The sequence below is a fragment of the Molothrus aeneus genome, chromosome 7 (genome assembly GCF_037042795.1).
Source record: "Molothrus aeneus isolate 106 chromosome 7, BPBGC_Maene_1.0, whole genome shotgun sequence".
In the NCBI taxonomy this organism is placed as follows: Eukaryota; Metazoa; Chordata; class Aves; order Passeriformes; family Icteridae; genus Molothrus; species Molothrus aeneus.
This window is the reverse complement of record NC_089652.1, coordinates 31,589,467-31,604,934: the sequence shown is the minus strand read 5'-3', so window position 1 is coordinate 31,604,934 and position 15,468 is coordinate 31,589,467. Positions and strand designations below refer to the sequence as shown.

At 39.5% G+C, this 15,468-nt stretch overlaps 1 protein-coding gene across 1 annotated transcript in view; it reads left to right on the top strand.

Annotated features, from left to right (window-relative positions):
• Nucleotides 1-15,468, top strand: part of NCKAP5 (NCK associated protein 5) — a 334,186-nt gene that overhangs the window by 301,383 nt on the left and 17,335 nt on the right. Inside the window, exons 15-18 of the mRNA XM_066553937.1 lie at nucleotides 1,407-1,721; nucleotides 3,891-4,027; nucleotides 5,329-5,458; nucleotides 8,000-8,187. Of these exons, the coding sequence (XP_066410034.1) occupies nucleotides 1,407-1,721; nucleotides 3,891-4,027; nucleotides 5,329-5,458; nucleotides 8,000-8,187 (770 nt within the window). The remainder of the gene's footprint in view (nucleotides 1-1,406; nucleotides 1,722-3,890; nucleotides 4,028-5,328; nucleotides 5,459-7,999; nucleotides 8,188-15,468) is intronic.

Here is a 15,468-nt window from a genome sequence, read left to right as displayed (position 1 = left end):
AGAAATACATATTTAATGTATCTGTAAGTAGTTTCTTACTTGTTATCAAGAAAGGCCCATTGAGATGAAGATATTTAACAAGAATGACTATGGTAATGTTCTTAGTTCAAAAACAAATAGGCAAAACCCACAGGGGAGAAATATTTCCAAATTTTTGAGAGTATTAGAAACATTGCAGAGGAAAAAAACAATGAAAATTACTTAAGAGAGCACTGCCAACTACAACTGACTTAAATAACAATTGGACATATCATAAAAAAAAGTCAATACTCAGAAACATGTAAAATAGAGATGGAGAAGATATATTGGGCCATGTTCTGCATCTCCTGCTAGAGTACAATTGTTCAGTGCAGTATATCTTTAGTCTAGTGTAGCCTTAAATTGTTCAAAGCAAATTCCTTTGCTTCCTCTGGGATTGTCTGCCACAGACTTAAGATCTTGCTGTCAAGGGATCTTTCCAGACATTTAACCTAAATTATGCTCATTTTCCAGCCATTAGTGCTGAAGTTCCCTCCTTGGTGTTTATAGCTCTCAGAAGGACCTTGCCATCACTGGCTCTTCAACATTGTTTGCCCCTTTTAGAAACAAAAGGGAATTCTCTGGAAACTGATAGAGAATGAGAGGGCAGGGGGGTTGCCTGTACATCCTGGTTGCTCAAATAGCAGTGAGCACACAGCTACACCTGAACCTGTTCCATGGTTTGTACAGCATCTTTCCAATAGGATGAATAGGCCAGAGGGCTGTGTGGGACCACAGTGCTTCCAAAAAATGTATTAAAGGTATCCCTGCCTGGCATTGTGGACACTTACCCAAACTGGGATGTGCAGACCAGAGTGTGACGAGGTAAACAAAGGCAGGGCTGTGCTGTCCAAGGTTTGCAGGATGCTCTGAGAGATGGGTATCTCTAAGAAATTCTCTAAATCTTAATTTTGTGTAAGAATACATCATACATCTCGATTAACACCTTCTTGTGTGAGAAGCAATTAGCAAAACACAGGTGTGGAGAGGCCAAAACTTTGTGGAGAATGGGTTGATGTTGGAAGGAATATATTGCACTACTCCATCCCTCACACTGGTACTCTCCAAACATTCTGTGGGCTTTCAAACTAAATGATTTTAAAATTTCATCTGTAATTGCTTTCCAGGACCTGCCTCACTTAGCCATTGTCACACTGTTGCTCCACAGCAGGCCAGTGTCAATGCTTAATTTCACTGCACCTCAACAGGGATTTCCTTGTACTCAGTTAGACAAAGTGTCAAAAGCTTTCTAGTGACAGGTAACAGCACACTCACAAAATGCAAAATGTTTCCCTTCCCTTGAAGAGGCCCTTTTTTCCCCCTAGATCCTTTCCCTGGCTTTAAATACCTTTAGTTCTATCCCATCACACCAATTTCCTGTGCCTTAGAGTCTTGCTGCCAGATGAGGACGCTGGACAGCGGCATTGGAACCTTCCCCCTGCCTGACTCGGGGAACCGATCAACGGGGAGACACATTTCTAAGCAAGAGTCACCCTTGGAAATGGGAATCTTTGCAGCACCTGAGCAAGTTCCTCTTGCAGCTCCTTCAGTAAAAGCCAAAACTCTTGAGAGAGAAGTGCCTTCAGCAGCTAAGAGCCAGGAGTCTGTGGAAAGTGTAATTAGTCACTCAACATCTGATCCGGCCATGACTGCCAAAGGGATACGACCTTTTCAAAGTCGCCTTCCCAAACCAGCCTCCTCAGGTAAAATGTCAATTACACTGAAAATCACGTTATTTCTGCCTTGGACTCTGTTTTGATTAGCAGAAATGCTGTAATAATGGCAATTGATAAGAGAAATGTTAATTGTGGAGCAGAAGATACTCTCCTTATGAATGCGTAAGGTTAACAAGTTTGTGACCTGAGCCGTATGGAAATTTTGTTATACGAAATGCTTATCTGAGAAAGAAAAATTAGTTTAGTACTTAAAGCCTTTTCTCAAGAAACAGTACTTGAAGAAAAAAAGCCATATGACAGCCTTTCCTTGACTTGAAAAAGAATATGGATGTTCAGCAATATTCAGGATCACACTGTACAAAGTACAAAGCACAACCATGTTGTGACATAGAAAAGACAAATTCATAAAGACTTGCTTTTGATACTGGATTTGAGCTAAAGACTCATTTGGCCTCAATGCATAAATTCTGTCCCACTGAACATATGGCCTTGACCTCAAACAAGGCTCTCATTACTTTACCACATCATACAAACACATTTCTGTGTATGAACATAAAGTACCTGACTCTCACTTATGAGCTACGTGTGTGTTTAAGCTGTAAAACAAGAGCTGACAAAGGTATAAAAGGACTGGCAACATGTCAAAGCTCCAGAAAATAACTTTGTATTGGTAAATAGTTCCATTGAAGCCTGTGCATTTTTTATAAAAAAATTTGACTATTTATATAAGTTTTTTGAAGGCTTTGGAGTTATTAATATATATTTTAATAGCATTAAAAATCATGTAACATTAACAATAGGGAAATTGTCATAGTCAGCACAACAGATACAGCAGAAAGCCCACTAAAAGTGATTAGTTTAATGGAGAAGGGTATTGTTTTATCATGACCAAATGCAATGTCACTCATTTATTTGGGTCATGGTGATTAGCACTTTGTCAGTCCAGTTATTGCTCTTGTAGAACTTGTGAGTATTTAACTTGTATAAATCTGTATCCCTCTATAAGAGAGATTCTGTGTAATTAGCATGTAAGGTTAAATATCAAGTTTGGCTTAGTTTAAGGCCATCAAATATATGTTCTCCTAAATGAGCTGACATATATTGAACCTAGGAGGAGAGAAGCCTCTCTTGTATGTCCATAGGATGCATAACAGGAGGTTTCTAATTAAACATCTTAGAATTCAGTTGATTTAGCAATGCTCCCAGTGCAGTATTGTAGTGGTATAATAGGCTGCAAACACACATTGTATGCTTTATTGCAGACTCCCTTGCTTGTTTCAAATCAAAGCTGAATAAAAGATGTTTTAATACTTATTACTTTTAAAATAAGTGTACTGTTAATTAATGGTCCAGCTAAGAAGGATTCAGAAGAGAAATCTTAGTTATAGATTACGTGCTGCATGCTTGAATGGCCACATGTGTGACCTCAATTCAGCAGTGTGTTACAGAGTAGAGCCCATGATTAAACACTGTCATTATAACAAATTGAACAGAAACTGCAAGCATTGAATTGCTTCATAAGAAGTCAGTAGCAGTAAGATTGTTTTGATCTTAATGCTAATATTCACTGCACCAACCTTGTAAGGTTTGTATCTTAATTAAATTGTCATGAAGAGATGTTACAAAAAAGTAGTATACATCAGATGATGGGGTCAGCTCATTCTTTACCTAGACTATCTTCATTCAATTCTTCTCTCCCTCACTTTTTCATCCAAATTACAATTATCACTTTATTTCATATGTACCATATATCTTCTTTGATTATTCGATTTTGCATAGTGCAAATATAGCAAATAAAAAAGCTGGCTTTCTGCTAGAAAGGTACTTCCAATTATATTTATATTAAAAGATTGTTCTCTAAGAACATGAAATAGCAGAGGAGATCCTACAATGCCTGGAAGTAGTTACTGAATGTTGTTTTGTTGTTGAAAGGGTATATGTTTTATACCTAAGGAAGGGATTTAAATTCATGGCTTTGTCTTCTTTTTTAACTGGAAACGGATTTGGATGAAATTCTGCTACTTTAGTTAGAACTATTCCAGTAACTTAGTAAGTTCTTCCTTAGAGTAGTAAAACATTATTGGACATAATGAAAGTATCACAATTTGCTCCCAGCTTTTACTGAATTATAATTGACACACTATCACGAAGATGCTGATGAGACCTAGAATTTAAATAATGTCTCCCTTAATTCAGGAATAATTAACCTTGCAAAGCAAAGTGAACAAGAAGCAAGTTCTGTGACCTCTGCCTCATTAGACCACACCGAAGAGACTGTAGAAAATAGAGAAGTTCTTCCAGAGTGTACCCCCAAGAAAACTACCAAACCAAAGGTATAAAATAAGTAGTGGCATCTCTTAAATGAGATGGGTACTGTGGCCAATGTTGAGTATCAGTGTTTTAATGGCCAGTGTTTTAATATGGTGTGAAGAGTAACTAACAATCTAACAGCTGCAATTACTTCCTTACCCTTCATTCACTCTCTCATTATTTATCAGTAATAATAATACAGCACCTAAAGGTTCTTTGTCCTCCTGGTTATAAACATGTTTTAATTAAAATCCTCTCAGGCACTTTTAGAAAAGGAAATTGAGAGTTTTTACCCCATTCTTCTCTTTTAGAGAGTTGATCTTGTTTGTTGCTTTTCATGAGATTGGGATGTTTTTTTTCCCCAGGACTAGATTTCCTTGTCTGTAAGGCTGTGTTGTATGAGAGTTTGAGGGGTGCTATGGAAGTATTGTGAACAGGAAAATACTCTAGAGTATGTTCCCAACATGTATGTACTCTCACAGGTTTCTGTGGGGTTTTGCAAGCTGACTTGCAATCTCTAATGCTGGGCATTCCTGGCTGCATGCAGGTATCCTCAGCTCTGCTTCCCTCTCCACAAGTGGGTGATTCCTATCAAAAAATGTCCTTCTGCACAGTTAAAAACTGCAGCATGGATGGAAAGATGGGGAAATTATTATCCCTCTTAGAGAAACAGAATTAAACCCTCACTAGAGCCACCAGAGTAGGGGCAGGGGGTGGTGTTTGTACATGCCATCACCCCAACGCTATCAGGCCTGGAGGGTTTATTGTACTGAGCTGCTGCTCCTGCATGCTTTGAGCCTTCCATGATTAGAAGCTGTCCAGAGCTGTCAGTGTTCCTCTTTATTCCCAGAAGAAAATCAATAATACTGCTTCCTGGAAAGAGCTGGCAAAGGAATCACCCGGGAACTAAGGGAGAGTTGCTTGCAGCAAACTATTTGTGGTGTGATAATTTTGCATGTTACAACTAGACTGTATTAAACATACTAGAGAACTACTAAAATTAAACTTGCTGGATAAAATTACCCAAAAAATGTTGGTGCAATTGAAAAAAATGTTACATTGGGGAGAAAAAAAAGTAAAAATGTGGATTGTTTCTGCCAGACTGTCTCAGGGGATGTAGCAGGACAAGAATGGATTATTTCCCCCACATCAGACTGATGAGTACTTACTTGAAGGAGTTAGGCTGGTAATGCAGACTTTCCCAGTTGAACTACCTGTTTATACTGCATGATGAATATAAAATCTGCTGCTCTCAGTATTATCTTCAGCATTATTTTGATATATTTGCATTTTCTGACTTGCTACCATACCATTCTTTGTGTAGGACCCAGCTCTAAGGGTGTGCACGTACTCAGCGAGCAGCACTGACAGTGAGCCAGAGCCAGAGTACAAAACCAGTTATTTTAGAGCTGCAGAGGAAACTCTTGTGGAGTTAACAAAGAGCAACAGACAAGGTAATTGAAAATTGGTACATAAAGATGTATGTCCCTCATCTCCACACTGACTCAGAAGCGGACGGTGTCCTTCATTGAACTTTCTGTCTAGATTTCACTTTCTAACCCCAAATCTTTCTTCAGTCTAAAATTCCATTAACTTTTTATTACCTTTTTCTTTTTATTATGTGTAAATTCTTTTTCCCCCTCTTCCACAGTTTTTGCTAGTGCGGGCTTAACTTGTAGGTTTTTATACATAAACCTCTGCGGTGCAAATAAAAATAATTACATTATTACAAAATTGAAAGGTGACTATAAATATAGTTTTCTTTTTTTTTTCTTTTTTTATTATACAGCCAGTTGAAATAATGCAGTGGTGAAGGCCACAGTTTCCCAACCTCTGTGTCAAGGTGATGTTGGCTATGGTGCCACAGTGAACTCTCTCTCATTTTCCTCTCTGTATATATTGCAGCTTTCAAGTAAGAAAGCTTTTAGTGAGAATTGATGGCAATTCGGAATTTACTGAATTCCAGTAGATAAAAATACATTAAGTGAACTTCTTGAGATAATAGTTTTCTGTGTGTTTAATAACCTGGGAAATTGCTGCCTTGTCTCCATCACCAGCCTGCTGTGCTCAGAGCCACTTTCCAGTGCAGATGTGTGCCCTGGGGAGGGGAGGGCAGCTCTGTCCTTGTCCTTGCAGCCCAGGGATCCCTGCAGCTGGGGAATTCTGGCCAGAGCCTGGGAGCTGATGCCCTGAGCAGCCCCAAGGCTGGCCTGGCAGAGATCAGCACCTGCAACACCATCACCAGGTGATGATGGCACAGAGAGCAGCACAGCTGGCTGCATGCTGGGCTCTTCAGTGTCTCCAACATTTGGCATTTTCAGAGCTATTCCAGTGCTTGTGATTCCATGGGAGTAAGCAGAATAGGAAGCTAGGACCATTTATTTACATTAGTGCTGCAGCTTTGTGGGTTTAATCTGTAGAAAATATTGCAAGTCATTTTGGTCAGCCCATAAACACTTCTTTTTATAAAGCATATTTTAGTGCAATAAATGTGGTTTTTTTAAAGAAGTAAATAAGCTTTTTCCTTTCCTGCATTCATCACAATTTGCAGGAAAAAAACCCCTATTTTTATCATGTGTTAACAGTTGCTTTAAATGGCAGCAGATTCCAAGTTTAATGATATCTAAGCATGACTTGGGGTGACCATCTTACATAGAGATTCATTAATTTTGTGTAAATGCCTCCCTTTTGAGCCAGTAAGAGAATAAATACATAATTGTGATTGAGGCAAATAGAAGATTATGACACATTATTGCAAAAGTATTTCTGCTGTGCTCATTCCTTATAGGCAGGGTTTCTGTTCTGTGCTCTCTAAATGCTGTTCTCACATGGAATTAACAACCATACTTTATCCCATTCTGTGTTCAGAGGTCTCAGTGTCTTTATGCACTTTTGATATAACCTCAAAACATCCCCATGAGGCTGAGGCAGGGGCTCCAGCAAATCCACAGAGAATATTTCTATATGAATAGATAATTGCATTTATTAGCTAAATCCCCAAACTCACTGGTTGCACAATTATAATGTTGGAATGATTTTCATTTTCCATTTATGAGCAGGGAACAGAAAGACTGAGTGCCCAATGCAAAGGCTATTAAAAGTCAATGATAAGACTTTTGTTGATTTAATGGGCTTAGCATGAGATTCCCAGTGCATTGCCCAATGTTACGGAGAAGGTCAGTAGAGTAACAGGTAATATGCCAAATATTCCAGATCCTTCTCTTCCAACCATGAAAGTGTCTTGATTTCAATATTATAAATTTGTTCTACCCTGATGTGATTCTGTTAGAGGCATTGGAGGCAGACCTTCTCCTAAGGCTGTAGGTTATAAAGCAGAGTTTGTGCAACAAGTTGTGCAACAAGAATTGTGAGGAAAGAACTTAATGTTCACATAAACATCTGTCTCCTGTGTGCTTTCATGAAGCTGCAGAAAATTCCCCTGGTTTTATTTTGGTCTTCTGAATGAGTTTTCAGCCTTGGACTTCAGAAACCAGGGCTTTATTCCTAATGTTGTTGTGCTACAGCAGGCTCTGGAACAAGCACCACTTTCTTACCTTACTTGTGTATTTTTTATGCTGTTGTATTCATTAACTAAAAATGTAGTGAAAAGGAAAAAACTCCCAAGTACATCCAGACTGAAGGGTATGCTAAAGGAACTTAGCACATCTGCCATGTAAGTCTATTAAAAGAGAAGAACAAAACCTTGCTGCAAATAATTAAGTGGGAAGATCCCCCAAATTAACCACCTTGTCTATAATTTGAAAAGAAAGGAAATTAATCCTGTCTGTCTCATACTATCTCCTCCAGCTCAAACATTAAGTGTGAACAGTCTCCTGTATATGCATTGGAGAATTAGAAGGTAGTATTTTTAATGTTTCTATTGCATTGAATTTCATATACCTTAAAAACCAATTTAAATACATTTTAAATTTGTAGAATTACATTAAAATCTATGTAGACTGTCATAATGATATTATTTGTTACATCTCTTGCAGCTGTGCAGGAAAAACAAAGTCAAAGAAGGTCGTTTTTGGGGAACCCAATGTCAATTTTGGATTTATACCAACACAGTCTCTATGGCCACTTTGGAGAGGATGGACCTGAACAATTAGCACATTACAGTTTAATTGAGCAGCTGAGTGGAGCTTCCAGTAAAGATAGCAAGACCAAGGAGAGCCCAAATGTGAGTTACTGTAATTTTTATATTATTTCTCATTTTGCTCATTACTATTTTTACTTCCCTTTTGCTTTTTTTCCCCAGTGTGTTGATTGATTACTAAAACCAGGCAGACTTGGAAAGAATGTGACCTGCAGAAGAGTAAAGATCTGAATATTTTTAGAACAGAATGTTACATTTGAATGCTCACCTGTCACAGAATTAGACTTACAAAATTGACAAGTAGAGACAGGCTAGTGCTTGTACTCCACCATTAGTGAGGAGTTGAAATTTAAAGCTAGCAAGTAAACACAGGGTTTATCTTTTAAGGCTGCTCCTCCACATATAATTAGACAGCTTATATAGAACAACATGGATTAAATTACTTAAAACTCTGGAGAAGTATTCCTGAAAATTCAAATGAAATAATGCTATGGAAATCACCTATATTCTGGTTTCTTCTGAGATCTTTGTGTCAGATTTGATGGTTTTAAACATTATTTTGATGAAGACCAGTCCTGATCTGATTAGTTGACCTTAGTGCTAAACAGAAACAAATTTGTTTTCTCCTCTTACTTCATGTGAATCCACTCCCTTTTCTGTGTCTGTAAGTACTGAAATGGCATCACACAGTCTCAGCAACCCTGAAGAGGAACTTTCCAACCTGTTGTTTTCCTCCTCTGTTCTCATGCTTTCTCCTCTCATCATCTCACTCCCTTCCCTCTCTCCTTTGATCTAACAAGCCAATTTCTTTGAAAGTGGAGATGCCCAGTCATGATCCAGTGCAATCATTTTGCTTCCATGTTCAGTCTGTTTCCCCAGCTCTTCTTTTCAGGCACAAGCTCTTTTATTTCTGTGTGTAGCACTCAGCACATTTTGGAAGTGTTACACTATAAACAAAGGTGGTAGCAGAAAGTAAGGAATGAGCTGCTGGTTTGAAATTTACTGGTGTAGTGCATAAATGAAAAAGAATTTTTATCTCTTCCCAGATCCCAGTTTTCAGTTTCAGGAAATGACTGTGCCTTGCAAAGTCAGAGGTGATTAACCAAAGTTAGAGTCTTAGAGCTTTCAGGAATCTGTGCCAAATCTGCAGAAGGAATATGCAGAACAAAATGGCAGTAGCCTTATTTATTCCAACCCTGTTGGCATCAAAGTCCTGCTTAACTGAATATTAAATTGACTACAAACTTCAAAAGAAAAATCCTGAAATGTATGTGCTTCATTTCCCAATCAACCCAATTTCATTCGTACCCAGAATATGATTCCATTTTAATACATGTGGGTCATATTAGAGAGAACAATTTTAAATAATCTGACTTCATAGTTGGGAAGAAAAAGAAAAGAAAAAAGGGCAGCAGAAGGGTGTTAAGAAGGATACGTGCAGGAAAACAATTTGAGCATCCACTTAATTCCTCATCTTGAACATCCAGAAATTCAGAGCTTAATTATGTGTAGGAGATGAATTATATATGCATGCATATGTATATATATATATAGATATAGATATGTGTGTATATATATGAAAAAATACATAAAAATCATTTCTGCCTTCTGAAGGCCAAGGTCTTTTGCTATTAACAGAGCAATTAGATTTGGTTCCAGTATAGAAAAGTGACTCAGAGTTGCATCTACTTTTAATTAATTCTTTTCATGCATTTCTTGTATATGATGTCTCTGCAATGTGCCCAATCAGCCTCAAAACCTAAAGAAAGCCATTGAACAGGATCCTGTAAAACTCCATCCTTTAACCAAAAGGCATCAGGTGTAGCTCAGCCAGCACCAGCATTTTTCATGCATCGTGTTGGGGAGCTCTTGAGTTTGCTTTTTAAGGATCTGATATAGCTCTCCAAACAGCATTGCCTCTCCCTGAACAGCAGAAGCTCAATAAAGCACTAGAGATTTGCCTATTAGTATTAAACTTTTCAGAATGACAAATGAGGGGAAGTAACCATGAAAAGCAGGTTGCCCTGAACTCCTTGTTTGAAACAGCACTGCAGATTTTTCTCAGCTGTAGTTTGTCCAACAGGAGAAGATCTACAGTCTGTTTAAATCAGAGCTGTGTGATCTGCAACATTACCCACAAAAAGAGGGGGACAGCAGAGACAAAGGCACTTATGGCCCACAAATTAAAAAATCTGGGTGTATAAATTTTGGGGGGAAAATAATGCAGCTTTCATGCATAGTATTTGGTATTTTGAAACAGGGAGTTGTACAGGCTTTGAATTTAATTCCCAAGTGGCATTTGTCAAGCCTTGGGAAAAACCAAACAAAAGATGTGTGTCAAAAATGCCTCCTGATGGGCAAAATGAGTTTACAGTGCTTGTCTGAAGAGCAAGCTGACTGTGCTGAGCCAGTCTCTGAGCCCATTAAATGGGGCTGTACAGCTCCAGGATGGCAGAGGTGCAGGCTGGGGGCTCTAATGAGGCAGCCAGGAATCTCTCTTAGCCCAGAATTGGCATTTGATTTGTCTCCTTCCCAACCAGTGCATCCTCCAGCATTGCCTCCAGAGTTTATACACAGCAAATTTCATCAGCAAAAAAAGTACTGTACAGGAGCTTCAGAGGAGAAACAGCTGATGGGCCATTACTGTGATAAAGGGACACTGCAGGGACAGTTTAAGGAATCAAAAAGTGCTTTTAGACATTGAAAAAATACTTACTGTTACTGTCTTAAACAGCATCCTGGTTAAATTCTCTTGGCATTAAGACTAATTTTATGTTACTTTTATCTTGACCTGAAAAACATATTCTGAAATTATGTCATCCTTTGGCACACTGCAGAATTTTGAATGAGAAAAGCAAATCACAATTTCAAAGAAAGGAATAAAATGCATTGAATCATCAGCAGAAAACTTTCACTTAAATTAACAAGCGTGGTGTATTTTCCTCATGTAGGATTTTCCAAACAAGAAACATTCATTTTAAATATCTCAAAGGAATTATTTCTATTTGAACAGTAACTTCTCTGGTTTAACACAATGTATGCAGCACCTGATCTGAAGTCCACTGCAGGCAGCCCATGGGAGACACCCTGTCAGTGAAACTTCACTGCATTAAACAGCTGCTCCTATTCCTTGCACCCTGGGAGTGCCCTGAGCACTTTGCCAACATCATGACCATGTTTATGCAGTGAAAAAATTATTTCACATTTCATCAGTTAATTTACTGTTTAGACTTTGTAGCTCAAGTGACTTTTTTCTTCCAAGAATTCAGAAAACAAGATGAATTTCCCTTCCCCAGGCCCATTGTTTATTAACATATTTTATAATCAAACAGGAACCATTTGGAGAAGTAACTGAGTTGGTCAAAGATTTTATTACTTAATCATCCTTATGGTCCCAAAAAACCATGGAAAATATGTTTACTTCTCTGTCCTTAACCAACCATCACATGCTTTTACTCTGTAATACAGCCCTTCTTGCTCTCTCTTGTCCCTGTTTCTCAATTTATGTCACCATCAAGGCTTGCTTGGGATTTCAAGCATGACTTGAGAACTTTAAAGAAAAGATCCCTTATGGAAGGAATTGGTACCCATCAGAAGTTTCTAATTCCTCTTGTTTTCCCCAAGTTGTGATAAGATGCATGAGAAATCTGACATTTCTGGCACAGTTACCTTGTTAATTGCATGGGCCCTTGAACTGGGGGACTCATTTAACAAAAGAGTTTTCTCTGTGCAGTCTGAGTTATGGCCACATCCACCACACAGGGTTTGGGTGTGTGGAACAGATGATTCATGAATGAGATCAAATCCCTGTGCCTGGAAATTCAAGTAGACGTTAGAGAGAGCTGGCAAATACAGGCCAAGGAAAAATTAGAGATGTTGCTGCTGTTTAGGCTGCACTTACAAATAGGACTGACCTGGCAGCATTCCCAGATAAACTCAAGGATTTTACAGCTGAGTGAGCTGATTGGGAGTTAATGCTGTATGATTGACCTGTTGTGCTCACATCCTCCTATTAGCAGAGAGAATACCACGAAAGGACTGGAAACAAGAAAAGTCTGGTAATTGCCATCCTCCAGGATCTCTGAGCATTAAGCTGATAGCAGAGAGGGTGTTCAGGCCTTGCTGAATTACAGCATCACTTAGAGCAGCCCTGACACCTCTGCAGGCTGCACTAAACAAGAGCGAGGGGGAAATAAAGAAAGGCCTGAGCTGCTTCTCCTTGTGCCTCATCTCCTACAGAGATCAGTAAGACTTGAGATGGGTATGAGCTGACAGCACTCTGGGTACTGTTCACCTCTTTGGGCAGATCTTGGAGAATGTGCCAGAAAAGTTTGTGTGCCTGGTTTGGGTTCTTTGAGCCCCTTTCTGAAGGTGCTTTGCTCGCTCTGAGAGAGAGAAGCTCTTCAGCTCTTGAATTAAGTCTCTTTTAAAAAGGGCTCTCCATGTTTAAGTATCTGAAGTAATTCTGAGGAGACCATGTACACTCTGCTTTCACAGAGAATTAATTTTTTTCACATTATCAGATGTGCTTAGGGAGGGATTCTGCTTATCACATGTGGAAAAGCCTAAGATAATGATTTTGGTCCAATTAGCACTTGGGAAGAGCTGTATCCTAAGACTAAACTGGAAAGGAGGTATTGCCCTGGGGAACTACTTTCTTCCTTTCCCTGACCAGCAGCTGCCTTATCCTGAATACCAGACTTTCAACCCAAAGTTTAAAATATGAACATTGCCCCAAACTTTCCTCGGTGGGAAACTTAATAAAAGTCAGCTATTATAGTTATCATCTGTATTTGAGAGTGAAACCACATCTCAGGGCACACTCTGGTGAGCATTAAATAACTTCTTTCCTTTTACTTTCATATAACATGAATACCTGCAGCTGGGGCAGCCCTGGGTGATATTTTGCTGGGCCAGCAGATCTGTTTTGCTGTCTGGAAATTGGTGACAGCAACACCTCTGTCATGTTACAGCCAGAAGAAAACAGCAAATGCTCCTGAGGACCTTGGTCTTGGCTTGTTTTGTACAATGTGTGGGTTACTGCAAATATAGAGTTTGAAGCAGCTCTTACAAATTATCATACCAGAAAGTAATAGAAGGTAGAAGAGGTCCCTTGTCAGTAAAAGAAATAATTCTAATGGGCTGGATCAAATACAGAAACTAGGTGATAGTATGTTTCTGAGTCCTAATTGCATAATTCAGTTTACTTCATATCAAGCACAGAAACCTCTCCTCCTCTTTGCTATTTTTCTTGTAAGGCTTAAGAGAGAGGAAGATGGTGAGGTGGGGAGGGAATCAGCTTCATTTGCTTTCCTAGCCCTGATGAACCTGGGATATTAAGGAAGAAACTGCCATTGTACAATCTGTAGATGGGAAAGAAGTCTGCAGCCTCATTTATCCATCTGTGGTGTTTTAAGATCTTTGCTTTTCTTTCAAGTAAGGAATGAATACATCAGATCATTGCATATGTTCAGAGAGGTGATCTAGTACTGTAAACATTTGGTGGCATCAATATTCAGCACCACCATGTGATCCCTGAGTGTGGCCTCGTGGGGACCTTTGAGCTGCACATTTCCCAATTTTGTCAAAATTAACTCAATAGGATTTTCCCACTGACAGGCTTGGGGCTGCAAGATTTCCTTTCTGTGTAATCAGAGGGGTTTGATTCTCAGATGAGTGATGCAATACTTGTGCCATCAAAGCAGGGACTGTCTGAGTAATTGCCTGAGTTGATGTAAAACCCATTGTCAGGGGAATTATATAAGAGTATTTGACAACCTAAGTGACAAAAACCACAGGAGCATGGTCTGATAAGAAAGCAGATTTGACCATACCACCCATGGGAATAATACAGAATTAAACATATTTTTTCTAAGCTAAAGTCTGATTTGCTCACGTTAAATTAGAAATAGGCTAAGACATCTGCAGACATCAACAAATCACTTGTATCTGCATGTTTTTCCCCCTCCACAGGACAAGTTCACATTCTAAGATCTGCTTCCAAGCCTTATATTCCCAATGAGGTCTTTATTGTTTCTAATACCTTGCCATCAAAGTTGGCCCCAAAAAATAAAGTGAAGAGACAGCAAAACAAGCAATTTGAAGCCTAGCTAGGCAGTCTTCTGGGACCAAAGCCTCACTTGACACACATCACTTAAGAGAAATGTTGTGTGGTGTGGAAGAACATCCTTGCAGCCAGCCTGAGGAACTGGCTTGGCAACAGTAAAAAGCTGCAGTTATAGGAGACTCATTTCTCTCCCTGTGCCTTCTAGGTGAAACTGCTGAGGTTTCTTATGCTGCTGAGAGTTTTAGTAAAAAATTATGCAGTGGAGAGTGGTTCAGCAAGAAGGTTGATAGCATTCTCCATAACTTCCTTAAGTTTTTAAAAGGCTTTGGCAAGAGAAAACATTTGGAATGCAGTGTCCACAGGAGAAAATAACTTTTTAATGGTATGCAAGGGACATTTTTAGGGAAAAGATAACCCTAAAAAAAAAACAAAAACTGGAAGCTGCTGAAGCAGTTCTGCTTCTAGCATTAATGGCCTCAGTAGTTTTAGTACTGTGCCACCAAAGCCCATTCTGACTAGCCCTCCAGCTGGTACAAAGGCTATTTTGTGTTTGGGTAGTGTATTTATGGGCATGGGTAGGTGGTGACATTTTGACTCAAATATCTTTTAGCACATAGTTTTAAGAGTATTTGGGTATCAGTGAGGGACAGAAAGTCTTTGGCATAGGAGAGCAGGCTGTGTGGCATTTAAAACACATGGTGTGCAAGGCTAGCAGGAGAATGGGTTGGATGTGAGAGAAGATGAGAGAAGATGTGGAGAAGTGGGAACAGAAAATCCAAGGGCTTCAGGCATTGCTGGGCAGGTAGGTGCAGTTCCAGTGCCACTGGCACAGTGTCACCAAGTGCTGAACTCCCCAGTCACTCACAGCACCCAGTGATCTGTGTCTGTGTGGCTTCTCAGCTGCCAGGTGGAGATGTCTGGGCTTGTGATTTAAAGTCAAGATGTCCTGTGGCCACAGCTGGAGCCTTGTGCTCACTGAACCCCTTTGGCCCTGTAAGGAGGGGAGAACTTTGCCCTTTCTGAGTGGAAAAGCTTGATCACTGGAGCAGAAACCATATCCCACCATCTCAGCAAGTAATTTCAAATTACAGAGAGAAGCTTGTCTTTTCAGCACGTGGGAGCTGCATAACCACCTTACCCACTGGCCCAGATGTCACAGAAAACCCTGTAGCTCATTTGCCAGAGCCCCTGAGTGTTGGCCCAAAGCTGCTCAAGTGCAAGTGCCCAGAGCAGCACAGAGCAGCTGTGCAGAGCTGTGCAGAGCAGCACAGAGCAGCTGTGCAGAGCTGTGCATTTGC